Source organism: Pelodiscus sinensis, chromosome 13, assembly GCF_049634645.1.
Source record: "Pelodiscus sinensis isolate JC-2024 chromosome 13, ASM4963464v1, whole genome shotgun sequence".
Classification (NCBI taxonomy): domain Eukaryota; kingdom Metazoa; phylum Chordata; order Testudines; family Trionychidae; genus Pelodiscus; species Pelodiscus sinensis.
Window position 1 is genome coordinate 44570169 of NC_134723.1, and position 24475 is coordinate 44594643.

The 24475-nt window shown below is 39.5% G+C and overlaps 1 protein-coding gene across 3 annotated transcripts in view; it reads right to left on the reverse strand.

Annotated features, from left to right (window-relative positions):
- Positions 1-3923: 3923 nt before the first annotated feature.
- Positions 3924-24475, reverse strand: part of PHF6 (PHD finger protein 6) — a 49706-nt gene continuing 29154 nt past the window's right edge. For 2 of the 3 annotated variants that reach the window (XM_006135305.4, XM_075941128.1), the window contains exons 6-11: positions 16695-16861; positions 16395-16538; positions 13056-13160; positions 11538-11671; positions 8669-8798; positions 3924-8373 (exon numbers count right to left, since the gene is read on the reverse strand). In XM_006135305.4, the coding sequence (XP_006135367.1) occupies positions 8669-8798; positions 11538-11671; positions 13056-13160; positions 16395-16538; positions 16695-16861 (680 nt within the window). In that variant the 3' untranslated portion in view covers positions 3924-8373. The remainder of the gene's footprint in view (positions 8374-8668; positions 8799-11537; positions 11672-13055; positions 13161-16394; positions 16539-16694; positions 16862-24475) is intronic. The other variant, XM_006135306.4, reaches the window with a different exon arrangement.

The window sequence follows — 24475 nt, forward strand, 5'->3', positions numbered from 1 at the left end:
AATTATCTGTTTGCTTAACAATAGTTATTTTTAGGTTGGTATTTTCCAGCAGGAATCCAGCATTTGGCAGGTCTGTTTAATGACTCAGGCTATGTCTGCACTTGCACACTTTACAACAGCATGGCACTCTCCCGGCAACAAAATAAAAGCACCTCTCCCCAGGACAAAAGTTTTAACAATGAAAGTGTCAGTCAACTATTGGGGCCTTTTCCGCATTGTCTGGCTTGCTGTATATTAGAAGACAGGCCAGTAACTTTTATAATGTGAAGGGGTCTGAGTTTTCAGAATGGTATTTGCTGAAAGGCTGTGCTGAACCCTTGCTGACAATCGCCGGAGATGCAAGTATTCAGCAGAGAGAACGTCATGTAGCATATTGAATCCTGACAAATACAACTGAAGAGTAAGGCCAAGACTGAGCATCTTACCTACCCAACTCATCTCACTTGACATTCTAGTTTCCCCCTCCACAAACGGCCCATGCTCTGGGGCTGGTCATTTTTGACTAATAGAGATCCACTCCTGTAGGCAAAGCAGCTGAGTTAAGCTCAGCAGTGCAGTGCAAGAAACATAACCTACTATAATGGCATCACGCTCACAGCTGCAGCGCCTCCTGCTGGATGTCTGGGGAATTAGTTCATTCTAACATTGGAGCATCTTCCTGTGGCAGTCTCTCACCCATAACCTGCCTCTTCTGCCTCCATTGTGCTAGGACCTGTGTCCCTCCCAGACTACGGTGCCCCTCCCTCTGGGGGCCTCCCTACTTCTGCAACCTGGCGCATAGGGCTGAAGTGGCACTGATTTGGTTCGGATGCTCCCAGCATGGCAAGACAGGAGCCACCACGGTGGCGTGGGCTTGCCCGCCCATCCCCATTACACCAGGCTAGGATGCAGGCTGCAGTACCAGGGTGGGACATGGTGCTGCAGATCAGAGTTCCCTTTGCAGGGTGGAAAGGCAGGAAAAAACACTGACCTTTGATTTTTAGGTCCTCCCTCCCCCAAGTCTGGGCCCCATGTGTATTAGTCCAGCCCTGGTCATTCTCAGGATTGGTTTTTAAACTGTGTTTGGATGTGACAGCAATACCCAAGGGAAAATAGTATGAGCTTCCATAACACAAAATCAATAGTGTGTTGCAGAGTTACAGGCTTAAAAGCAGTAAACATTTCCATCTACACAGACATGCACACATTCCATACGTACAGTAGGGATGAAAAGGTAGGTTACAAAAAAGGCAAAATGCAGTTGGCGAGTCACCTTTGTAAAGAGTACAGGAACTGCTCTTTCATGCTCAGCTGACGTCACAAGGCCTCTCAGGATGCATCTTCATTGCAGCTGCACGGTGCTATTCCCAGCATGAGTAGACAGACAGCTAGGGAACTAGAAATAGGGAGGAGGTAGCAGGAGGGGCAGTGGCTCAAGCTGGCTACCCAAGCTGGAACCCAAGGGATTGGGGGGCTTGACTTCAGTGGCTCATCTCAGCCACCATCCATGTGACAATGTCCATATTGAGCTAGCACAAGTCTGTCCACTTGCCTCAGGGCTCATACTCCCAGCGGCAGCATAGACATCTTCAGAGCCCACAGGTGGCTGCAAGGGATTCTGCAGGCCAAGAGCATCCAAACTGGAGTGCATTGGGCACATACAAAATACCCACCAGTGAATATACAGAAGCAAGCACTTGAACAAGTTCGGTTTGCAACGTATTCATCTTCGCAAGCCTGAATGGTAATTAAAGAAACGACCAAATTTAAACAACGGATCAATAGTTGTGGGCTAACCCTGAAATCTACAGGCATATTTCAAATTGGATTTAAGTCAACAGTTGTCCTAGGAAGGACTTCATGATTAAGCCTCTTTCTCCCTCTCCCCATCCCCCATTTGTACATGTTTAAAAATTGTCAAAACAGGTAACATTTATTTTCAGTGAAAACTTAAGAGTCATTGCATAATACCAATCACCTGAATACTGTATGCAGTTTGCCTGGAATAGAGCCTACCACTTAGAAGACACTGAACACTCCTGCTATCCCATTTTCAAGCAGATATACAACTAAACAAATCCTGGCACTTTGAAAATGAAAATAAGAAACCTCTGACTACTGCTGCTGCATCTTGCATTTCATCCTACAGCTGAAATGTTCATTTCGTCTTGCATGTGGCTAGCTATTAATTTCCTCAGTGTCATTTAATTACAAACAGTCCCCTAAGTACCTCATTATGAAATAATATATTACTAACAAGATCCATTGAAGCTCTGCATGAAAGTGACATGTAGAAGTATGCAGTTTCAATACTGGTTGAACCTCTCCAATCTAGCAGCATCCATGGTCCAGCATGATGTTAGTTAGCTGGATGTCCACTTGTCATGGGCGTGGCCAAGTTTCCATGGTCCCGTAAAGTTTGTTTACAGCCACCAGTCCTGGCTCTCAAAGTTCTGTGCTGTTATTTAGCTCTAATTTACCATAAATGTAATCTAAAAGCCCAGCAAGCAGTGGATCTGTTGGTCATGATGCTAGACAATACTGACTTCCTATGGTTTGGCAAATTCTCTGGTTTGGCACCCATCAGGTCTTGAGTGTGCCAGACAAGAGAGGTTCAACCTGTATTATGCTTTCATAAAAAGAACAGCTACACAAATATGTAATTCATAACTCATTTATTGAATATACATATGCAAGGATACCAATAAAAGAAACTAATACTGCAAACTACAACTTGTGAAATAAAGCCAATATAACAGGAACAAAATATACATAACATAGCAGATAGGAATGTTTATTCTCTTTATATATGATGTAAATGTATGCTAAAATGGTCTTGAGTGCTTTTCAATAAGCTACAGTCCTCCAGAATCCTTTCAGGGTTGAGATGTCTCTGCTGACTAATGAGTGTGCATACATATGCATATATAAAACTGCTTCAGTAAGAATATCTAGATCAAGAGCTGTGCTCTGTTAACCTCCATCATTATTACGATGGAATCTGTTTATAGTGAAATGGAAGGACCAGAGTTACTGTCACTCCTCTAACAAAATGCAGGACAATGTAGCACTTTAAAGACTAACAAGATGGTTTATTAGATGATGAGCTTTCGTGGGCCAGACCCACTTCCTCAGATCAAATAGTGGAAGAAAATAGTCACAACCATATATATCAAAGGATACAATTAAAAAAAATGAACACATATGAAAAGGACAAATCACATTTCAGAACAGGAGGGGGATGCGGGGGGGGGGGGGGGGAGGAAGGAAGGTAAGTGTCAGTGAATTGAGACACTTACCTTCCTTCCTTTCCCCCTCCCCTGCATCCCCCTCTTGTTCTGAAATGTGATTTGTCCTTTTCATATGTGTTCATTTTTTTTAATTGTATCCTTTGGTATATATGGTTGTGACTATTTTCTTCCACTATTTGATCTGAGGAAGTGGGTCTGGCCCACGAAAGCTCATCATCTAATAAACCATCTTGTTAGTCTTTAAAGTGCTACATTGTCCTGCATTTTGCTTCAGCTGCACCAGACTAACACGGCTACATTTCTATCACTCCTCTAACAGTTATGTTTTGCTGTGCTTATAATGAAGTTTAATTCCACTAGAATATTGGTTCAACTTTACTAATCTTCTTGGAGCATAGCAATTATCACATCAGAGATAAACGTAAAAAACAGCCAATAGTCTAGTAGCACCTTAAAGACTAACAAAACATGTAGATGATATCATGAGCTTTTGTGGGCACAACTCACTTCTTCAGATGACAGGATCGTCAGCTGTCATCTGAAGAAGTGGGTTGTGCCCATGAAAGCTCATACCACCAGCTATATGTTTTGTTAGTTTTTAAAGTGCTACTAGACTATTGGTTATTTTTTAAGTTTTTCCTGTTACAGACTAACTCGGCTACCCCTCTGAAGCTTTTGCACATTAGAGATGTATGACATTGCGGGGGGAGGGTGGGGATTATCACCTCTTCTGCTCTGGTTTGGTATAAGTTACCGCTCCCTATATGGAACAACAGTAAGGAGCACTTCCTGGTAATGGTCTTACTACAGCTACTGTCCACTAGAACAGTGGTTCTCAATCAAGAGTACATGTATCCCTGGGGGTATGTTGAGGTCTTCCAGAATACATCAACTCATCTAGATATTTGCTTAGTTTTACAGCAGGCTACATAAAAGCACTAGCAAAGTTACAAACTAGAAGTTCACACAGACAATACCTTATTTATACTCTCTCTCTCTCTCTATATATATATATTATACACACACACATGTACGTACACACTGAAATGTAAGTACAGTATTTATATGCCATTCAATTATATGGTAAAATGAGAAAGCAGCAATTTTTCAGTACCAGTGTACTCACACGCCTATGTATTTATGTCCAATTTTGTAAGCAAGTAGTTTTTACGTGAGGTGAAACTTGGGGTATGCCAAATAAATCAGACTCCTGAAATGGGTACTCAGGTCTGGAAACGTTGAGAACCACTGTACTAGAAGTTGACCGTAGGACCAAATTCAGCAAAGCTGGCAAAGGAGGTGTAACTAAACCTCCCTAAACCAGCAAAGTCCTTATATACAAGAAAGTCATTCTGTTGAGTGTGAGGGTATATCTAGAGACTGCCTTGCTCTTTTGGGATACCAGAAGTATCCTGAAATAGCAACGCCATGTCTTTAAAAGCACCTATTTCCCGAAATAGTGGGTGCACTATTCCAGCATCCCTATTTGTCAGAATAGTACCTTAATTTGAAATTTGGCGCTGACTAGCCAAATTTCAAAACAAACTCTTTGGATTTAGACTCGGAATAAGCTGTGCAATTTGCATAGCGCACATTGCATAGCTTATTCCGACAGAAGGGTGCTCTCTAGATGTGCCCTGAGTGGTGTAATTACTGCTGCCCTCAATGGGTGTTGGCAGGAGGAACTCTAGTTACAGGTTCTCTGTAGGCAAACATCTGGGCAAGTGACTTAACTGCATTCCCATGTCTCCTTTCCAGCCAATGCCACCCACATTGGTGCTAGGCAGGCCCTTTATAGCTTCTCTCACACCGCAATTTGTGGCCACTTTGTGCCACCACAGCCTAGTGCTCTGGTGGAGGTCATCACCGCCTCATCAGAACTGTAAAAACTGGAGTGTCAGGGAATTTTTCTAATAGCATTCTAGAACCCTATCTCCCCCAGCTGCAAGTACCCTACAATGGCTCAGGGAAAGACAGGTACTGCCAGCGCCCCTGGGAAAAGAGCAGTGGAAAGGATCTTTTTAAGGGCAAACCCTTTGCTAATATATAGGAATGGTATCCCTAGCCTCTTATTGCCAGAAGCTGGAACTGGGTGACAGAGGATAGATCACTCAATGATTCCCTGTTCTATTTGTTTCCCCTCAAGCACCTGGCATTGGCCACTGTCAGAAGACTGGATACTGGACTAGATGGACCTTTGGTCAGATCTGGTTTGCTTGTTTTTATGTTCTTATAATGAAACTACTATATATAATTTTGTGGAAAAATCTTCCATTATAGGCGTGCCTCATGAGTCTCCGGAGAATAGACACACACTGTTTTGGAAGTAAGAACTGCCACAAAGGAACAAAATTCAGTGAAATTGATTTCATAAGATACGTTTTCTTAAATTCAAGATTGTTCTCTGATCATGAGATGAAAGCAAAAGGTGCCTGCTTAAAAAAAATGCCAGGAACAAATAAACCTTATTAATTTAACTAGATAATTTAAACAAATCTATTTTACGTATAAAGCATGTTCATTATTCCTAGCTTCTGGGAAGACAGTAAATGCACAGAATAGTCCTCAATATATGCTTGCAAAGATTACATTGCTTTACAAAAAAAAGACAAACTGTCCAAATTTTCAAGCTAAAATGCACATAAAAAGACAGTAATGGCAGTATTTTGTCTTTAAAAAAATGATGTAAATATGTTGTATACCTATCATACATGTTCATGCTTATTAAAACTACAGTTAAGGACATAGGAAATATACAGTAAATACACTGCTGAGGTACATTTCTTCTCAATATTAACACCATGACAGAATTACTCCCCAGCAAGTGATGCTACTTGGGAACATATAAATATATTTTTTACATTGTAAGGCACTTTTACCCAGCATACGTGACAGGATGAAGTAAACTGTAACATGAATTTGAAGCTTAGAACAAAAAAATTGCCGGTATAGACTTAGTTTCCATGAGTTGTGTATTAATGATGGTTTAGTCAGCCCATCTCAACACAGTGAGATCATATGTAGCCAGCCACTAGCTGTGAGTAGCAGAAGCACAGAAGTGTTATTATGGTTGCTACTGGCATGCAGAGGGATAAATTATTTCACCCATCATCAATTATTAGACTGAATATTAAATCCAGCCATTGACACAATGTGAATTAGAACTTAGTTAAAAAAAACCCAGTGATTATATTGGCAAATCTGCTCCATTGTACCCTTCATCCTTCCTTAGCCAAAACACAATAGTTGCAAACAATGAAAGTGCCTTTATTCCGTGGAAGGGCCATGTTTGAGGAACCACAACCTAGGACTAATCTAAGCAGTATGACAGACATTTTGCATTCTGAAACTGTTCTGCGTATTTGAAAAATGTTCATATTCTAGAAAAGAGCAAACACCTTGGTAAACAATCTCAATCAATCTGTCTTTGCAATTCAAGTCATGCCTTTAATTTTGAAAGTTACAAATACAAAATAAGAACGATCAATGGCATGTTTAGAGCAGTAACTGAATATTTTCTGTACACAGTAATATTTCTACTAAAACTGCATTCTTCCCCAAAACGCATTTAATTCTAACATGGCAAAATGTTAGAAATTTAATATGCAACAGTTGAGTCCCTTGAGACATTAAGGAAACATATGAAAAGACAATGACATGTTAAATCTTTTAAAAATACATGTAAAAATGCTACAGAAATTTATGTTACAAATGAACTGCTTCTTAATATCAACTGCAGAGGAACCTTCACTGTTTTTAGTCAAATTGTCAGGAGCTTCTTGCTTGATGCTTTACTTCAAATCTAGACAGTTTAATGGGCTTTCAGAAAGATTCAGAATCTTTATGATCAATGAGATACCACTGAAGCATTAGACAGACAGACTTATTAAGTTTTTGGTTTTATTTTAAATGAATCTGCTAATGCGCTTCAATAGCACCAGCAGAAGCAGCTATTTATTAGCAATTAGATATGCCAGAGCTGTATGAAAAAATAAGGGAATTGAGCTGTTAGATTTGGTATGATCTAAACCTGATTATTCTCTAACAGAACACTGACTTCTAGATTTATGAAATGCCATGGCATGATTATTTATTTGTCAAGAAAAATTAATCAAATGTTAAAACATTAAGAATGGTAAGTAATTCTTCTTATATAGTGGTCACAAGATAAAAAATAAATACTGATCTACAAAAAAAGAGACTGATAACTCCTCCTTCTCCTCACAGGATGTGGACTTATATGCATATTTTGAACAAAACATGAAGTGCTCCACATAACACAGAGCACTTGAGGTATGGATATCAAATAAGGTGGGTAAATTCCATAGTAATCTGAAGCAGTAACTCTGAAATCTAAAGGGGCTGGGTTGCAGCTTCCAAAAGTTAGTTTGAGTCACATTTAGTGAGAGGTTCTTGGTACAATAGGGATATAGAGGCAGTGGACTTTTGGGGAAAGAACTGCAGCCCTTTGGCATGAGTACTGAAGCTTGCAGCTTGTAACCAACAGCTGCTCGAGTCAATCTCCAGCGAGGAATGCTGGGCAGTAGGAACAATCACAACAGGAACAAACTGAAAGGTTCAAGCATGCTTCTGCGTGCACTGAGTTCTTTTTTTTTTTTACTGTGTGCTTTGCAAGCAAAAACAGAAAGCAATTTCCCCCCACGTTTATCCTCTATATTTTGTATATAAAGAAAATCTGAAATTCATGAGTTACCAGCTTGTTGCCACCATGGAGTCATCCATGTTTTGAATTAATCTTACTAAGACTTTCCCTTGGTGCATGAATCCACTAAACAACTTACACATTCCAAACTTAGATTTTTATTCAGTCCAGAAATATAAAGCTTACTTCATTTTAATGTCTGCCTTATCTTTTGACATTGTACATATTACATCATTTATATAGTGTTTCAATTTTTTTCCAGACGCTGCAGACTACAAACTACATAATATTGACATGTAAAACTCTGCCACTTATTGAAGGCTCACACACATGAACGTTTCAGGCAGTTCAATGAAATTTCTAACAGAATCGGGCTGTAAAAAGTTACTAACCCTTTCCTGATCTTAGAAAACAATTAAAAAGAATTAGTAGTTATGGATGTCTTATTCATTCCCAGTTCTCTAACTTTGTCCCTTGAACCTGTTTAAAAAATGATGAAAACAACAGTAAATTAAAAATCATATAAAGAGAATAGCATCTAACATAGTTGACATTACAGCTACATTTATCAACAAATGTGAGGTCTCCCTTCTAATACTGTTACAAAACCATCTGAAGTTAAAATAAAGTTCCCTATTCTTCTGCAGTACACGAATAAAAATCACTTATCTGCACATACTAGATTTAAACATTTCACTGCAATTAACTACATCAAATATTTGCTGTGTTTCTGTCTTAGTCTCAGTAACAGAGCTGCCAGGAGAAACTTCCATACCTAGTTTCCATTGAGTTGCTGCTGAGGAATGCTACTATGGTCAGAGACTGATTTCCCACGGCTTTTGCTTTCTCTTTCTTCATCCTCTTCATCCCTTTCATCATTTCCACTATGGTTTTTACAATAGAGTCTAAGACAATAAAAGCAACAATGGAGCATTTAACAGGAAATAAAGCCAACACAAATATATATTTTAAAACATTCTGGGCTTTCTCCATGAGTGAAGAGGCTCATTTTAAAATCTTGTTGAATTAACGTACAAAACACCAGTCAAGATATCTGACATTATAAATACAGATTAGATAGCCTGAACAAATCACAGGCTAGAGCAAGGGTGGGAAATAATATTTGAAGGGGGCCACTTCACAAATTTTATTAGCAGTTGTGGGCCATCCTGGAAGGGGTGGGGCCTCACGCAAGCCCTTTAAATAGACGCAGTTAAAAGGGCTCCTGTGTCTCCAGCCCCCAGGCAATGCACTAGGAGGCGGGGCCAGAAACTGCCAGGCGGGCTGGATCCAACACGCTAAGAGGGTTTTGCCCACCCCTGGGCTAAAGCCAAGGGGTCCTGAAACAGGGGCAAATCCAAAAACAAAAGAAAAAAAGGGAACAATTCCCAACTGACAAAAGATACAAAGGAGGGGTGAAACAAAGGCAGAAGCTCAAAACCAGGCAGCAGTACACATGCCTGTAACAGGCCCTGCCTCATGTCTCAGAAAGCAACCAAGGAGGAACACCAGGAAACCTCCTGAGAGAGTTCCACCACCAAGAACCTTAATCTGAGATAGCTGTATTGACCTATGTCAAACAACTGTAAGAGCTGAGCAGAGACAAAGATTTATGTTATGATAGGCTCAATATTAATATGTTAGCCTTAACGGATCCTAATTACTATTTTTCCTAAACGTAACCACTACCTGTTACACTAGAAGCTTTGTTCCAGGATTTTCATTACTTTCAACGGTTTCCTTTTTTCCTGTGAAAATGGATTGAAATCTACCAAGTGTTAAGTATTGGATAACTAAAAAAACACTTTAAAATAAAAAATCAGTTTGATTATCTAAAATGCAGTATGAGCTGTCTACATGTTTAATGACTGCATATGTAAAGACCTACTTTCTCTCAGCTCTACCATAAAAGAATGAACATGGTTAGTCGTACTAGTGAGTTCTATGAAGTTTTGTGATAGATTTTCTGTGTAAAATCTACATGCAAAATGGATCAAAAATTCTGTTCTCATGGACATTTACATAACAAAAACAAACACTCAGAGAATAGGCACTCAAAAAATGTAGTTGTGTGTGTCAATCTCTAATTCCTTTCATTTTTTCATGGCTTGTACGCTATCAATCTGAAATCAATAAATAAGTTGAAATAAGAAGAGGAAAGCCAGGCTCCAGCAGTCTTTATAGACTAGCACAGGCAGAATAATTTTAAAACAGATCAATTCTAGTTAGCAATCCTGTTTCTTGAGATCACACTGCTCACAAAATGCCTCCTTGTGGCCAAAATGAGATGGAGCTCATCAATTTCAATTGCAATAGGTTCCTGGCAGCAACAGGGAAAGGAGGTTGGAACAGTAAAGGAACAGGAAAAAAGAGGCATCAGTTATCCCTAAGAGAGTAGAACATAGCAGGAGTTTACCTGTGACATCAGCAATTTGAGTCACAGATTTCACTAATCAGGGGGAAAAAAAACTGCTTTTTTTTTTAAAAAATATTTCATGCATTTTAAGTGGGTATATGGAGGTTCTGAATTAAGTTAGGATCACAAAATATTTTGCAAATGTTTGAAAGTTATTTTGAAAATAATCATGAGTTATTTTCATTCACACAATATATTTCATGTTTTATAATGAACTTAAAAGAAATGCTTCAATTTTTGCATATGTATTTATCCTTATCTGAGCTGGCAGAATGAGCTTAAGTAGCTTTCAGGTTACATGGAAAAAATATGTAGTCAGTACTAGGGATGTGAATGTGTACCATGTACATGGTTAACTGATGAGTCCCTCATGGTCACACGCAGCCCCCTCCCTCATGTTGCAGCCTCTGTATCAGAGGTAGCAGCGAGGTGGGGCAGGCAGGAGTCAGTAAGTGCAGTGCCCTCTCCTGCTGTCTTTCTCAGAAGCGGGAGGTGAGAGGGGAGGCAGCAGCCAGTGCTCCTGTGGAGCCAGCTTAAAAGTCAGCTCCCCGCAAGTTTCAGCTCCCACCTCTCCTCCAATCCTGCATATGTAAACTTGTAACTGCTGAAAATTTCAGCAATCACACATTTACAAAAATAAATGCAGTTTAACATCCCTGGTCAGTACAAGATGTCTGGTGTCAATGATCAACAATGCCATAAGAAGCTATAGTATCAACTAGAGGTCTGGCTATATTGATCCGTTGGTTGTTAAAGGCTAAGAACATTCTGACTGCAATATACTGAGCTCCATCAGAAAGGAAGACTCTCAGAGCAGTCAAATAGCAAGCCCTTTGTCCAATCAAGGATGGCTGCTGACAGGAACACCTATCCAGTTCTCTTAATTTGCCACTGTGTAGGACAAGATTACTTTACAAAAAGTTCTAAACTTTCTCTACACTTGTAATAGAACTTGACAATTTGTTGTCCTATGACACTCAACTTGAACAAGATGTTTCAAGAAAACAAAACTGACTTTACACAAGATTTTACCTAACTAGCTTTTGAACTGCAATAGTCATCTTATCTGAACTTCCAAAGTTTATAGTAGTGTTTTGCCTACTGTCTGCAATGCAGCTGAGTGCCTTATCAGAATGTTTTATCTGAAAAAAAAAAAAGGCAACTCAAAGTTATTACAGAGGAGATGAGAAAAAACTGTCATTACAGACTTAACTGCTAGGGCTCTTACTTGTAAATTCCTCGTGACATATTCTCAATGTATTTAGCTTTATCTTGTACTCCACAGTGGTAATGGTAAGTTTTGATACAGGCTTTAATTTCACATCCAATAGTAGCTCCAGGCTGACTGCAAAGAGTGCATTTCTGTTGAGGGAAAAGAAAACATTACTCTTAAATTGTGCTGTTAATTCATTTTATCTCTTATCACTTACTTCTCTCTGACTGATGTCCCTAAATTTTAGCCATAAACACAAAGTAATTTTTCTTGTAGCACAAACCTTATCTTTATATACATGAATAACAGAGCACTGTTTTATCCTGACTGCTGCAAAAATAAGTAACTGCAAGATTTGCACACATTGCTGCAGTTCTAAGCTCCACTTTGCTGCTGTTATTGAAGTTAAAGCTAGCTTTTCCAAGTACCAAAACTCACTGAACATGAACTGTGTTTTTGGTAATGATATAGTAAAGTATTAAGTTGTTCAGATGGTAATGGAGTTCAATATGTTTAATAATTTTTATATTAATGAAACAGATTGCACCATATTTTACTTATAAAACATACCTCAGTGCCTGTTGCATATTCTGGGACCCTTCTATGATCTAATTTTCACACTAAAATGTCATAATATACTGATCAGACCACTTCAAACAAACACATGCACCAACAGACATAAGATTATGACAAAACACCTCCCAAGCAGGTGGCATCATCATGAAAAGCCTCTCCAAGCTTCAGCCTAGTTCTGCCCAAAGGCATGGGAGAAAAGATGGACCTTCCAGATGCCCAAGTGACTAGCAAATCTGGCGCTGAACAGACCAAGGGGGTGTGAATTTGAATCCAACAGTCAGGCTCCTCTTCTAGTTAAAGACTTTACTAAGGAAACATATTTGGGGTCTTTGAGACCCCAAGACAAATATTTAAAAAGATGCAATTCACCAGAGTTAAGCTCGGGATTCATCTTCCTTCAACTGGCAATAGAGATTTGGTGTCTTTTTCAAATGTGTTATGAATGAATTAACCATCATTTAAAAAAAACAAATTTGAAATAAGTCTGTAATTACAAGAACTCACTCCCATAACCTACTTATCAATGTCATGCCATACAGATTCTAAAGAATGGGGGAAAAAACTGAGTTCCTTCCTTGCTATTAGGGTCCCCAAAGGGTCAACCTACTGAATTGATAAAGTATGGTGTAGTTCAGTGTTTCTTAAACTGGGCTCTGCGAGACATCTCCAGGGGCTCCGCGAGGTTGACAAACTGGAAACATCGATAGGTACAACACATACAGTCAGTGGACCACTGGGGCTCTACATAAATTTTTACGCATATAAAGGGCTCTGGAGCCCAAAAAGTTTGAGAAGTGCTGCTATAGTTAAAAAGCCCTCAGTAATTGTGAGACACTTTGACAATATATTTATATTGTTTTCTTTAAATCTTTTTTTTTATTCGCATAAGGAAGAGAGAAAATTGTACATATACTCAGCAGAATTCCTGAAGCTCTCCTTACAAAACCAGACACATACCATTCTTTTCCCTCTCTTGATCTCCTGAAGTACAGTTTTAATATCAAAATCACCAAACTCTGCCCTGGATGTTGTTGTTAGCTGGACAGTGCCAGAAGAGAACAGCTGTAAAGCAAAGCAATTAACAACAATTTTAGGAAATAAATATGTGGTGATAAGAAAATTAAAGAGCAGGAGCAACAAAAGGGGAGGTACGCTACTCAATTATCTGCTGGTAAGCAGTGCTTTGCCAATGAACTAGAAAAAAATTGTGCATCAGCAATTTGGATATTCCTTCCAATGCCCACCTGACTGCTTTAATCATATGTTATTACATTTCAGAGACTTTTTTGAATGACAAAGCAGTAGTTAAGGAATAGTTATGATGCAGAATATACAAAGCAACGAGTACTGCAGTCAATTAAGATGCTGAAGACAAGCCCTGGTTCTGTTAAGCATATTTCATCCCCCCTTCATTGCCCCACCTAAATAATTCAGCTTACTCACATTACCAATATTGGTGTCCCTGTAATGCCTGAAATGGTGACAATGGGACATTTCCAAGGAGTAGCAACCAAGTATGTTTCCATTACCTGCAACTATTATTGGCTGAATGCATTTTGTTTTATAATTAGACCTACAGCACTCACGAGACTTGAGTATAGGCAGTAAAAGTTTTTGGAAGATTTCAGCTAATTGGGATAGTCAAATAGTGGTAGGGATAGTGTCACATAAAAGTCCAGGTCATCTTTCAGATGGGGCAATTCTGTTTTGCTTATCTGCTACCTCAACTGGATGTGTGCCTCCTTCCGTAGGGTAGGAAAGATTGTCTTTTTGTACCCATGGTATAGCGGGCTCAGGATTGTGCAAGACCAGCCCCTTCAACCAAGGGAGAGGAACCGCAAAACCCTGGCCACAATTGAATTTGGGAGGATGACAAATGCAAAAACAGGAGTGAGGAGTAAAGGGTCATAATGAGTTTTGGATGGGCACACTGATCAGACAACTCTGCAATGCTCCTGCTCTTCAAAGTCCAAGGAATCAGTTGATGGCACCCCGAGGAACTCAAATTTTAAGGTTGTAAAGGGTCATCATGATCAAACAGAACCTCATCCACCCACTCTTGTAACAGACCCCTAACTTGTGTCTGAGTCGCTGAAACCCTCAAATCATGGTTTAAAACAGAGGTGGGCAATCATCTTTGACGGGGGGCCACTCCAAAATTTTGGAAAGTGGTTGAGGGCTGCACTTTCCCATGATATTAATGGAGAAGGTACAGGATCTGGGATGGAAGTTGGCTGCAGAAGGGAGCTTGAGATAAGGGATTGGGGGTGCAGGAGGGAGCTTGGGGTCTGGGAGGGAGTTTGGGTAAAGGAAGCAGTTGTGATCTAAGGCAGGGGACTGAGGTGCAAGGGTTTGGTTGGTAACCTACGGGAGGAGATTGGGGTGCAGGAGTTTGGGTTGTGACCTAGGGTAGGAGGGGATTGTGATCTGGGGAAGATCCACAAATTACAGCAGCTGCCATCACTTGGTGTCAGTATGGGGGTGGATCAGCTGGGTGGTGTCTAGCCAACTCAGGTGGTGGGTGTATCACAGGCTTCTGGGGATAGTGGGTTTGCAGGGCAGGAACTTGTTGACAAGCTCTAGAGGGCCAAGAGTGAAGGGTGTAAAACACTCTCCTGGAAGATCTTCTCAAGCAAAGTAGAGTAGCTGAAGGGGGAGAAGCATGCCCAGGCTGCCCTCACCTCCTTGAGCACAGGACAAGGGATGCATAAGGTGGGCAAACTCACATGCTGGCTAAGCACCACAACCTAGACCCACTTTCTCAGATTCTAGTGACAGCAGCCAGGACCTCTGGTGCTTCAAGGAGGATTCGAACACCTATACATGAAGATTTGGGTTGTATACCAGGAGTTCATAAGCCAGGAAGTATTTCCCCATAATAGCTGCTACAGACCTGATAACTGATCTACCTTCTAGGTCCTGGTAAAGGGCGGCATCTCAGAGAGGTCTTGGAGACCTCTTGGGAGTAAAGGTGGTTTAAGGCAGCAGAATGGGTGCAGCTGAATTAAATTCTGTTCTTACTTCTGCCATAAACTATATTACATTGGGCAAGTCACTTCATCTCTATTTGCCTCAGTTCTCCATCTGTGAAATTGGGGATAAAATTTAGAGATAAGAGGCTCAAATTCTATGGCTAGTGATGGAGGTTACAGAACTGCCCAAACAAAGGGTAGTCAATAAGCAGACTTGAGGCCAAATCTGGAGCACCAGGTGCTTTTAAACTGACCACAAAATATATTTATTTATTTATTATTGTTATTGGGTCATGAAAAATGTTTTTTCTGGAATCTGGACCTTGACAAAAAACAACTGCCAATCTCTTATGCCAAACTGTCCTTAATAATATACAGTAATATTAGACAACAGCTGTCTTCACCCCAAAGATGGATATATATTAATTCCTTTATGAGATGTTTTGTGATCCTTTTACATGAAATGTCCCTTTATTATGGAGGTACCAGTTTGGGCTCCACACTTAAATTTGTGTTGCACTTAAAGACAAACATCTACTCTCTCATATATTGTAAGCTCTATTATTGTTAGGCTATTGCTACATTTTCAGTTTAATCTGCTTCTCAGCATTGCAGCTCTTCTTCTCTGAACTCATGCATACAACAGAACAAAGAACACTCAACAGCAACAAAGGTGTGGCTCTCTGCATAATGAGACTAGCTATATGAGCAAATTATATCAGCAGTCTAACAGCTGCACTGGCTACCTACTCATTGTCAGGTGCAACTCAAGATGCAGACTTTTGTACAGCCCACCTGGATCAAGGGCCTAGCCACATGAAAAGCTGTTGTCTTTGTTCATGGTCTTCTGGAATCACTGTGATCAGCTGATGAACATGAGCTATTAGTTCCACAGATGTGACCACTAAGCAGCAGAGTTTCAAGTAGGGGAAGCTGACTCTAGCAGTCACTTTTTTTTTTTGAGGGTGTGAGGACAGAGGACATTAGTGGTATTTTATTTGAGGTGTAATTAGTTAGTCAATACTGTTTAATGTTATTGGAGTTACATTTTTGTTTTTTAAACATTGTACATGTACCTAGGTACAGTAGAGCATTTTTAATAAGCTGAAGAGCCCACCTGATCTAATGCCTCCATTTCTAAACATAGTCAACTTTCATCAACATTGCCTCTGGTGAAAATATAGGAACTCCTCAGCTCACAACACTTTACTGATCAGAGAGATTACTGGAAGTACAGGCTGTATTAATACATAACTACATGTTAGGGTACTATAGTAATAATATATACAGAAGGGCAATTCAGATAATTAAAACCCACACTTACCATGCACTTATAATGTGCTGCTGCCTTTTTGGCATTAAATATATGAAGCTTTCCTCGAGCTTCATTTTCTTCTTCACCTGCATGACAGAATCCACATTTAGGTTTTGTATCACTGGGACTGCTTCTGTGGGGAGACCTGTCTCTCTGAAAGAAAAACATTTTACTACAATATACTGCTGGGTTCCAAGTAAGATCATAATTTAACAAGTCTCTGGCCACCAACTGGAGACTCAGATACCAGTTTTAATCAAAATCTTTTAATTAAACTTTCTTCTAAGCATATTTATATTTACTGCTTACATAGGAACTGCTTTCTATTTCATCTGTGCCATGTGAGGATGTAGATCTAGTATCTTCTGACTGCCCTTTGAGATTTGTTTTTCTTGGCTTTCCCTTACGACCCCTCTTTTTTCCTTTGGGAGGTGAAGGCTCCAATTCATGTTCATTGACGCCTTCTTCTAAATCTGCTTAGAAATTAGAAAACAACATCAAGTAAACCTCAAAAACGAAAAAAAAATTTGTAAGAAAAAGTGATAAATGGCTTACTTTTTTTCCTAGCCCATGTTTATAAAAAAATATTTTTTCAATTCATTACAATTTTGTCTTTAGCTATCTAATACATATCTGAAAACTACTGTCTAAAATGTTTTAAAATGATTTATAAAATATTCAATACACTTAACATCCATTCAATTTCAGGGCTAAAACCTGACTTTACACATCCCACTGAAGGTAATGAAAGTGAAGTACGTATGTGAAAGCAAAAATTGACCATGTCCATTGGTAACCTAATTTTTTCTATGTAACCTTCTGCCCTCTTTCAAACAGTTGAACTTTTATTTTGAACCCCCAAGTGTTCTTTGCCAGAATGAAATTTGATTTTTTTTTAAAGGGATGCAAACACCAATGTAAGTTACATTTTATCTTAAGCCATTCACCAAGGAATGCCTCTCTCCTGGCTTTAATACTTGAAACGTTCTCAGCTTGTTTAAAAGGAAATTTCACTTATTTTGGTCATTCCAGTGAAATGAACATTGAGAACTGTAAAAATCATTCAATTCTATTAATAAATTATAAAACAAATCCAAACATAACATTTTGGTTACAACATACTTTTAACCCTACTGCTAGTGGCAGCAACCAGATAGCCAGGAGTGCAATCTCATCCCGAGACTAAAAATATTACAGCCCAATGACTTAAATGGTTTCTGATCTTTTGCTGAAATTTCACACACTATTTAAGATTCTAAACAGACACTTTATATTTATTATATATAAACACAAATATGTTAAAGCTGGTTAATATTGTTGGATTTTCATTGTCTTTAGATTTTTTTTTATCCTCTTCTTTTGACATATGGGTTCTATCTGTTCTCAGCAGCTTAATCTTATAACTGCTTTACCAGAAGAACTCACAAGTAAAGGTTCCAATAAAATGCTAAACTTTTAGAAATCATATCTTATAAGCCTGGTTTCATCAAAGGAGCCTAAAGGAGATAATCACCCAACTTCCTTAGGCTCCTTGCAAATCACCAGCCTAAATGTTTAATTACTTCAGCCAGCTGTAGTCAAACATTTGAATATTCCTTTGATTATTCAAAATGTGCAGTTAACACAGACTTAGGGCAAGCCTTTCAAACTTGTTTACTTTGTTGCCCAACTGACTTATCCAGTTCTTGTGCTAAGTTGCTGAGAACTTTCCCGCCAGACTTTTATAAGATCAGTGTTTTTATAAAAAGACCAAAATGCAAATTCCACAGCTAGATTTTTCTGTAGAACCATGCGTTGTACACATTGCTAGACAAGCTACTCTTCACAATCCAAAATATAAAGATGGAGATGAACCCTCACGTGGAATGGTTCAAAAGTCAGAAGGTCTGATCTCTCACTTTTTACAATAGTGATAAATGTACTGTTTCTTTTTAATTAGGCATTACTAGGGCACCTATCACCAGGGTAGCCTGGCCTCAATATCTTAGCAAGATATTCCAATTTCAAAACTAAACACTTTACCACAAATAAGATGATTTAACTTTACTCTTCTGGTTTTTTCCAGTCCTAGTATGACATAACCTAACTGCATTGTATTTTATCCTGATAGTTAACCTATTTTACTTAACTACGGCTTACAAAAATTGATTCCTAACCCTTGGATATATCACATACCACCATAATCTAGCCTAGACAACAAAGCCATTGGCCCAAAACTTAACACAGAAATCATTTCTATCGTATCCTTTCTACTGTAGCTGCTGCCAGTTTCCAAAAGAACTAGAAACACTTGCACTTCTCTTAATTCAGGAGAAAGAGTAATCCACAGGCTTCCACCACAAGTTATGCTAAAATATAATGCTTAAAAAGCATTTTCTATTATATATACTGAAAGAGGCCAGCATTTGACAAGCTATGTAACTCTCACAAGTTTCTGTAAATCAAATTTGATTAGATTTGCCAGGTGTATCAACAATACACATTTTTTTCAAGCCTCTACATAAACCTAATGCATCAACCTAGCTCAACATTACCTACTTTTTAGCAGGCAATACCTTTTATTGAAAAACTCTGCTGGTGAAAGCTATTAAGCTGTCAAAAGCTTGTCTTTCACCAACAGAAACTGGTTCAGTAAAAGATATTAGCTCACCCATACCTTGTGTGCTTCCTATTCTAGGACCAACATAGCTACAATACTATGAACTACTCTTTAGCAAGTATATATGCCACATTCCATACTTCAACATACAAGATGGCAAAAGAGCAGTACATTTTCTTTTAACAATTTCATTACATTTCAGAGCCACAAAAGATGACTTCTTAGCCTAATTTATTTTGCATTTCAGGTTAACTGTTAAATGCCCACAATCAAAATGGTTATGTAGTGGTGAAAATCAAAGGAAAAAACATGCTCCAGACAGAGTGTGACAACTGAGACCTGTACTTTTGAGAAGCTCTTCTGAAAAGCAGAAGCCTATTTTATCTCGATGCACCTCACATGCATGTAATTCTGGATCCTCTGCTAAAATACTGACGTCTTTCAAATCCTAACCTTAAACCTTTCATTTATAGTAACCATAGATGCTTCCTGTAACAGGTAAAAAAACCATGCAGATTGTGAATTGGTGTCCCTTTAATATCATCAGTGTTTGAAAAGTCCAAACTGATCCTTCCTATGTGCATTTGTCTAGACTGAATTTTAGCCATCATCATGCTGTCCATTTGCCCACTTTAAAATTTCACCAGAATTCATCAATATTTCCAGTCTTGACTACCCTCTATAATTTCTTATGAGCCATAATTTTTCCACTTTTTAGTCCAACTTCTGTCTTTGATAATTAACATAAACACTTGCCCTGAATCTTAGGACACTATGCTGCTCATTATTTTATTGACAGTGCTGAAAATAGACTGTCAATAAGAAGAAGAAAATGAACATACAAGATGAAAGCCAGCTTTTTTATAAATAACTGTCACAGGCTCCTGACAGAATCCTTTCTGAAATACTTACTTCGTACTTTATTTACTCTATTGTAATGTTATTTTAATACTAAAGATTTAAACAGTAAATAGACCATATGTTGACAAAATTAATTGTGTTATTAATAAACCATAAGAATCCTCGGCTTTCCTCAAACAGCCCTTTCTGCCCCCAAACCATTCTCTCTAATAAAGTTCAGAATTCACAGAAGTCCACACATTGTATTTCCCTTTCCTGAAGGTGGATCTAAGTAAATAAAAACATCCAAAACAGATTTAATCCCCAATCCTACAGGAAGCGTGAACCTAGGGACCGATTTCAAAGGGACTTGACACAGACTCAGGGACCTGTGGTAGCCCATCAATTTGCAGGACTGAAATTACAGTTTCTCTCTTATTAACAGCACTGTGAACTAGTTTAACAGTACAGAAAATAAAACCCTGCAACCAGGTTTAACACAACAGCGCCTTGGATAGTCTTTACTATTTAATCGACAATTTGGTTTGTGCCCTATCCCTCCCCTCAAGCCCACTGCCAAGCTTACCCTGTTTCCCTGGCATCTGATGGTTGGGTGTTTCCAACTTCTCATGTCAGCTTGAACTAAGGGAAACACAAAAAGTTGTTCAACACCTCCCTGACCATATTAAGTGTTATCATGGGCCCCACCCATATTGTGCAGTCCCCTAAGGTTCTCTAGATGTTCTTCACTTGCCCCCCTCCCTGTCCCATTAGCCTTTCATAGCAAATTCTCCGGTTTTAAAAGCTGCCCTCAAAAATACCTAGAATGCTGTATCTCAGGGGGTCTTAAACGCCTGGTTCACCGTGTGCTCTCAGAATAACATATTCCAGAGAAGACATTTTGATTTTCAGAAGCACATAAAGATGATTTAGTCAAGAACATATTATCTTCAGAGCAGCCATGACAAAATCCAGGCGTGTGAGAGTGCGCCCCACATTTGTAGCTTAGAATTCTAGCAGTATAAAAAGTTGAACAGTTGACTCCAAGAGTTGTCAACCTAGATGTCCAACTCTTAAAGGGGTTTAGGTAGTGTCCCTTTTGTTATAGGCAGAAGGAAGGGGACCCTGAAACATCTGCCTGTTGTAATGTGGAGTCATGCTACCGAAGAGGTTAAGGTCCACTAGTTTATTCTTTATTGTGTCGTATTATGTTGGGGATTTCTTTTCCCTTCTTTAAAACCTAATCTTAATGCAAATAACTGTATTAAAGTACTTTTAAGATTGTGACACAAACCAATAAAAAGGAGGACATACTAAGTGGTGGCTAATGCTGCTGTATCTAACTACTAGCAGGGTCTCTGCACTGCAATACCTGGCACAGAAAAGCAAGTTACATAGGAGGAAAAGAAGTACAAGATGATAAAAAGAGTACGAAGCAAAACTGATTGGAAGAGATTTTACCAAGAGGTATTGTAGATACATGGTCTACGTTTATATATTTTGGAGATTGCAAGAGTGTGGTTACTTTTATGAAATCTACACAAAAAACACATACATTTTGGTTTTAAATTGTTAAAGCGCTTTATAAGTAAAGAAGGATTTCTAGAAATCAGAGTAAGTAAGCATTAACTTTTATAAAATAAAAGGGGATTAAAAGAAGAAAGCACAAATAAAGTAGAAACTAAAAGATGGCTACAGATAATAAAAACTATTTAAAATATCAGAGGACTTAAATAAATTAACCACAATATAGTAATGTAATTATTTTTACTCGAAAAGAAATGGCAGAAAAACTAAACAGTTTCTCTGCATCTGTACTTGATAATGAGAATCCAACCATAGATACTAGTGAGGATAAATTAGGAAAGACTGACATAAAACTAGTGGAAAATAAGTATTACCGGGTCACAGTAATAAATAAGTAATGTGAAGTTATAGATGAAAATATTCAACTTTTTTTTCCCCAAGAAATCTTTTTGATAACGGAGAAAGACCAGATGAGAGGAAACTGATAGTATGATTCTTACGCATACAGAGATTTTCAGGGGAAAAGGCTTAAAAATCCACATCTGTAAATCCAATTACTATTTTATATGTGCAAATATACTAGATTCCTCATTAAAACCAGTAACATCATGGACTTCAACCAAAAGAATGTATAGTCTGAACAGTATTTATATTAGGAAGAGTTTCAGATTATTTCTACATATAACTTAAGAATGCTTTTGCACAGTGTGACACTGCTGACCATGAGCTACTGCTATCTCACCTGAGAGGTGTCAGGAGTCTAGGGTAATGCGTTCAAATGATTTGAGTCCTTCTTGGCACAATATACCCCAGGGCGGCCTGAGGCGGGCTGCCAGCAGCTGGGGCCACAGGTGGAATGCGCGATCAGCGCCCCTGCCTCCACAGCCCTCAATGGCGTGACATCATCATTGGGCACCCTATTTAACACGGTGCCTTAGGCGACGCCAAGTCGGCCTATACGCATGAGCCGCCCCTGAATATAACCAACATATAATGATGCCTTCTGCACCTTCACCTCCACCACTAGCTATTCCTATCCTTCACATACAGCCCCACACCTCTACCAACAAGATGGCCCAGTGTGGGCGAGATCAGCTCATGTATGAAGACTACCTAGCTGAAACTGAATTTGAGCAAAACAGATGTGATGCTGGAGGGAAGATGAAAGTATTTTAAGGATCAGAGGGGTAGCCATATTAGTCTGTAACTTTAAAAGCAGTGAGTAGTCCTGTGGCACCTTAGGGTATGTCTACACTACCACACCAGTTCGAACTAGGGTGGTTAATGTAGGCAACCGAAGTTGCAAATGAAGCCCGGGATTTGAATTTCCCGGGCTTCATTTGCATCTTGCCGGGCGCCGCCATTTTTAAATGTCCGCTAGTTCGGACTCCGTGCCCGCGGCGACACGCGGCACGGACTAGGTAGTTCGGATTAGGTTTCCTATTACGAACTACCGTTACTCCTCGTGGAACGAGGTGTACCGGTAGTTCGGAATAGGAAGCCTAATCCGAACTACCTAGTCCGTGCCACGTGTCACCGCGGGCACGGAGTCCGAACAAGTGGACATTTAAAAATGGCGGCGCCCGGTAAGATGCAAATGAAGCCCGGGAAATTCAAATCCCAGGCTTCATTTGCAACTTCGGTTGCCTACATTAACTACCCTAGTTCGAACTAGGGTGGTAGTATAGACATACCCTTAGAGACTAACAAAAATAATACCTAGTATAATGAGTTTTTAATGGGCAAAACCCACTCTATCTGAAGAAGTGGGCTTTGCCCATGAAAGCTCATTATTTTTTGTATTAGTTTTGTTAGTCTTCAAGGTGACACAGACCACTCATTTTGAGAAGTTTTCAAGCACAGTACAGTCTCCTTTGGTTGAAGGCTCATACCCACAAATGTTCATTTCAGTCTATAGTTTAGGAGTACTTTTGGATTTCTCCCTGACCCTGAGTCTTGTACGGCAACATTTAAGAGAAACATTTTCTATAATCTCCAGTTGGCTAAGCGACTCTATTCCAGAGTGGGTAACCTGCAGCCCTGGGCTTGCCTGGATCCAGCCCCTGAAGCTCTCCCCCTTTCCTAGCTCTGGGAAGCCTGATCAGGCACTCCTGCCACTCTCCCTCCCGCTAGTCCACCATCAGGCTGAAGCACACAAAATCTACTTGCCTGGGGGGGTAAGTGGCCCCCTATTCAACAAAGGTTCCCTACCCCTACTCTATCTATACCATACAACAGATGAAGAACTGGCCTGTTATTCACACCATCATCTCTTGGCTGGGTTACAGCAATGCGATATACCTAAGCATGAAATCTTCAACACTATGGAACCTCCATCTACTATAAAACACAGCAGCACAGTATCCTTGGCAACACCAGCTACCATGAGCACGTCATACTCTCTAAACTGGCTCCCAATAAAATTTTGAGACAAGTTCAAGCTCTTGATCCTCATCTTCAAAGAGTCAAATGTCCTGCGCTCAGGATACAATTGAACCTCAGTTGTGAACCTTTCCAGAATGCAGGTGTTTCATAACTTTCAACAAAAGTCTGGTTGTTCTTCCAAAAGTTTAAAAACTGAACACTGACAATACAGTTTTGAAACTTTACTAGGCAAAAGAAAAATGCTGCTTTCCCCCCCTCCTTTTTTTTTTTTTTTAAAGTAGTTTGCATTTAACCGAGTACTGCGTTTACTTTGGGGGGGGGGGGGGGGAGACAGTGTCTCCCCTCTTCCATAACTCTGAGCTTCTATTTTACCTAAAATACAGTCTAAAGCTCTGAGGTTAAGACTGGGATCAGTATAGCCAGAGCTCGACAAATTATACAATCTACTCGCTCATGGCGAGTAGATTGTAACCCGGAAGAGCCGGGTTCCAGCGATCTGTGCATGTGCAGAACGATCTGCGCGTGCGCAGATCACCAGACAGCGCGGCTGGCAAGCAAGGCTCACCACGGTTCGGTGAGCCCTGGGTATAGCTACGTGCCAACTACACTCCTCTGGCACAATGGATCTCTAGTAGTAAAAGTAAAGCTCAACTGTGGAAGAGAGATCCTTCACCAGGACTGCCCAGAGACTTTGAAATTAATTCCCTCACAAACTGAGAATAATCACAAATTTCACACT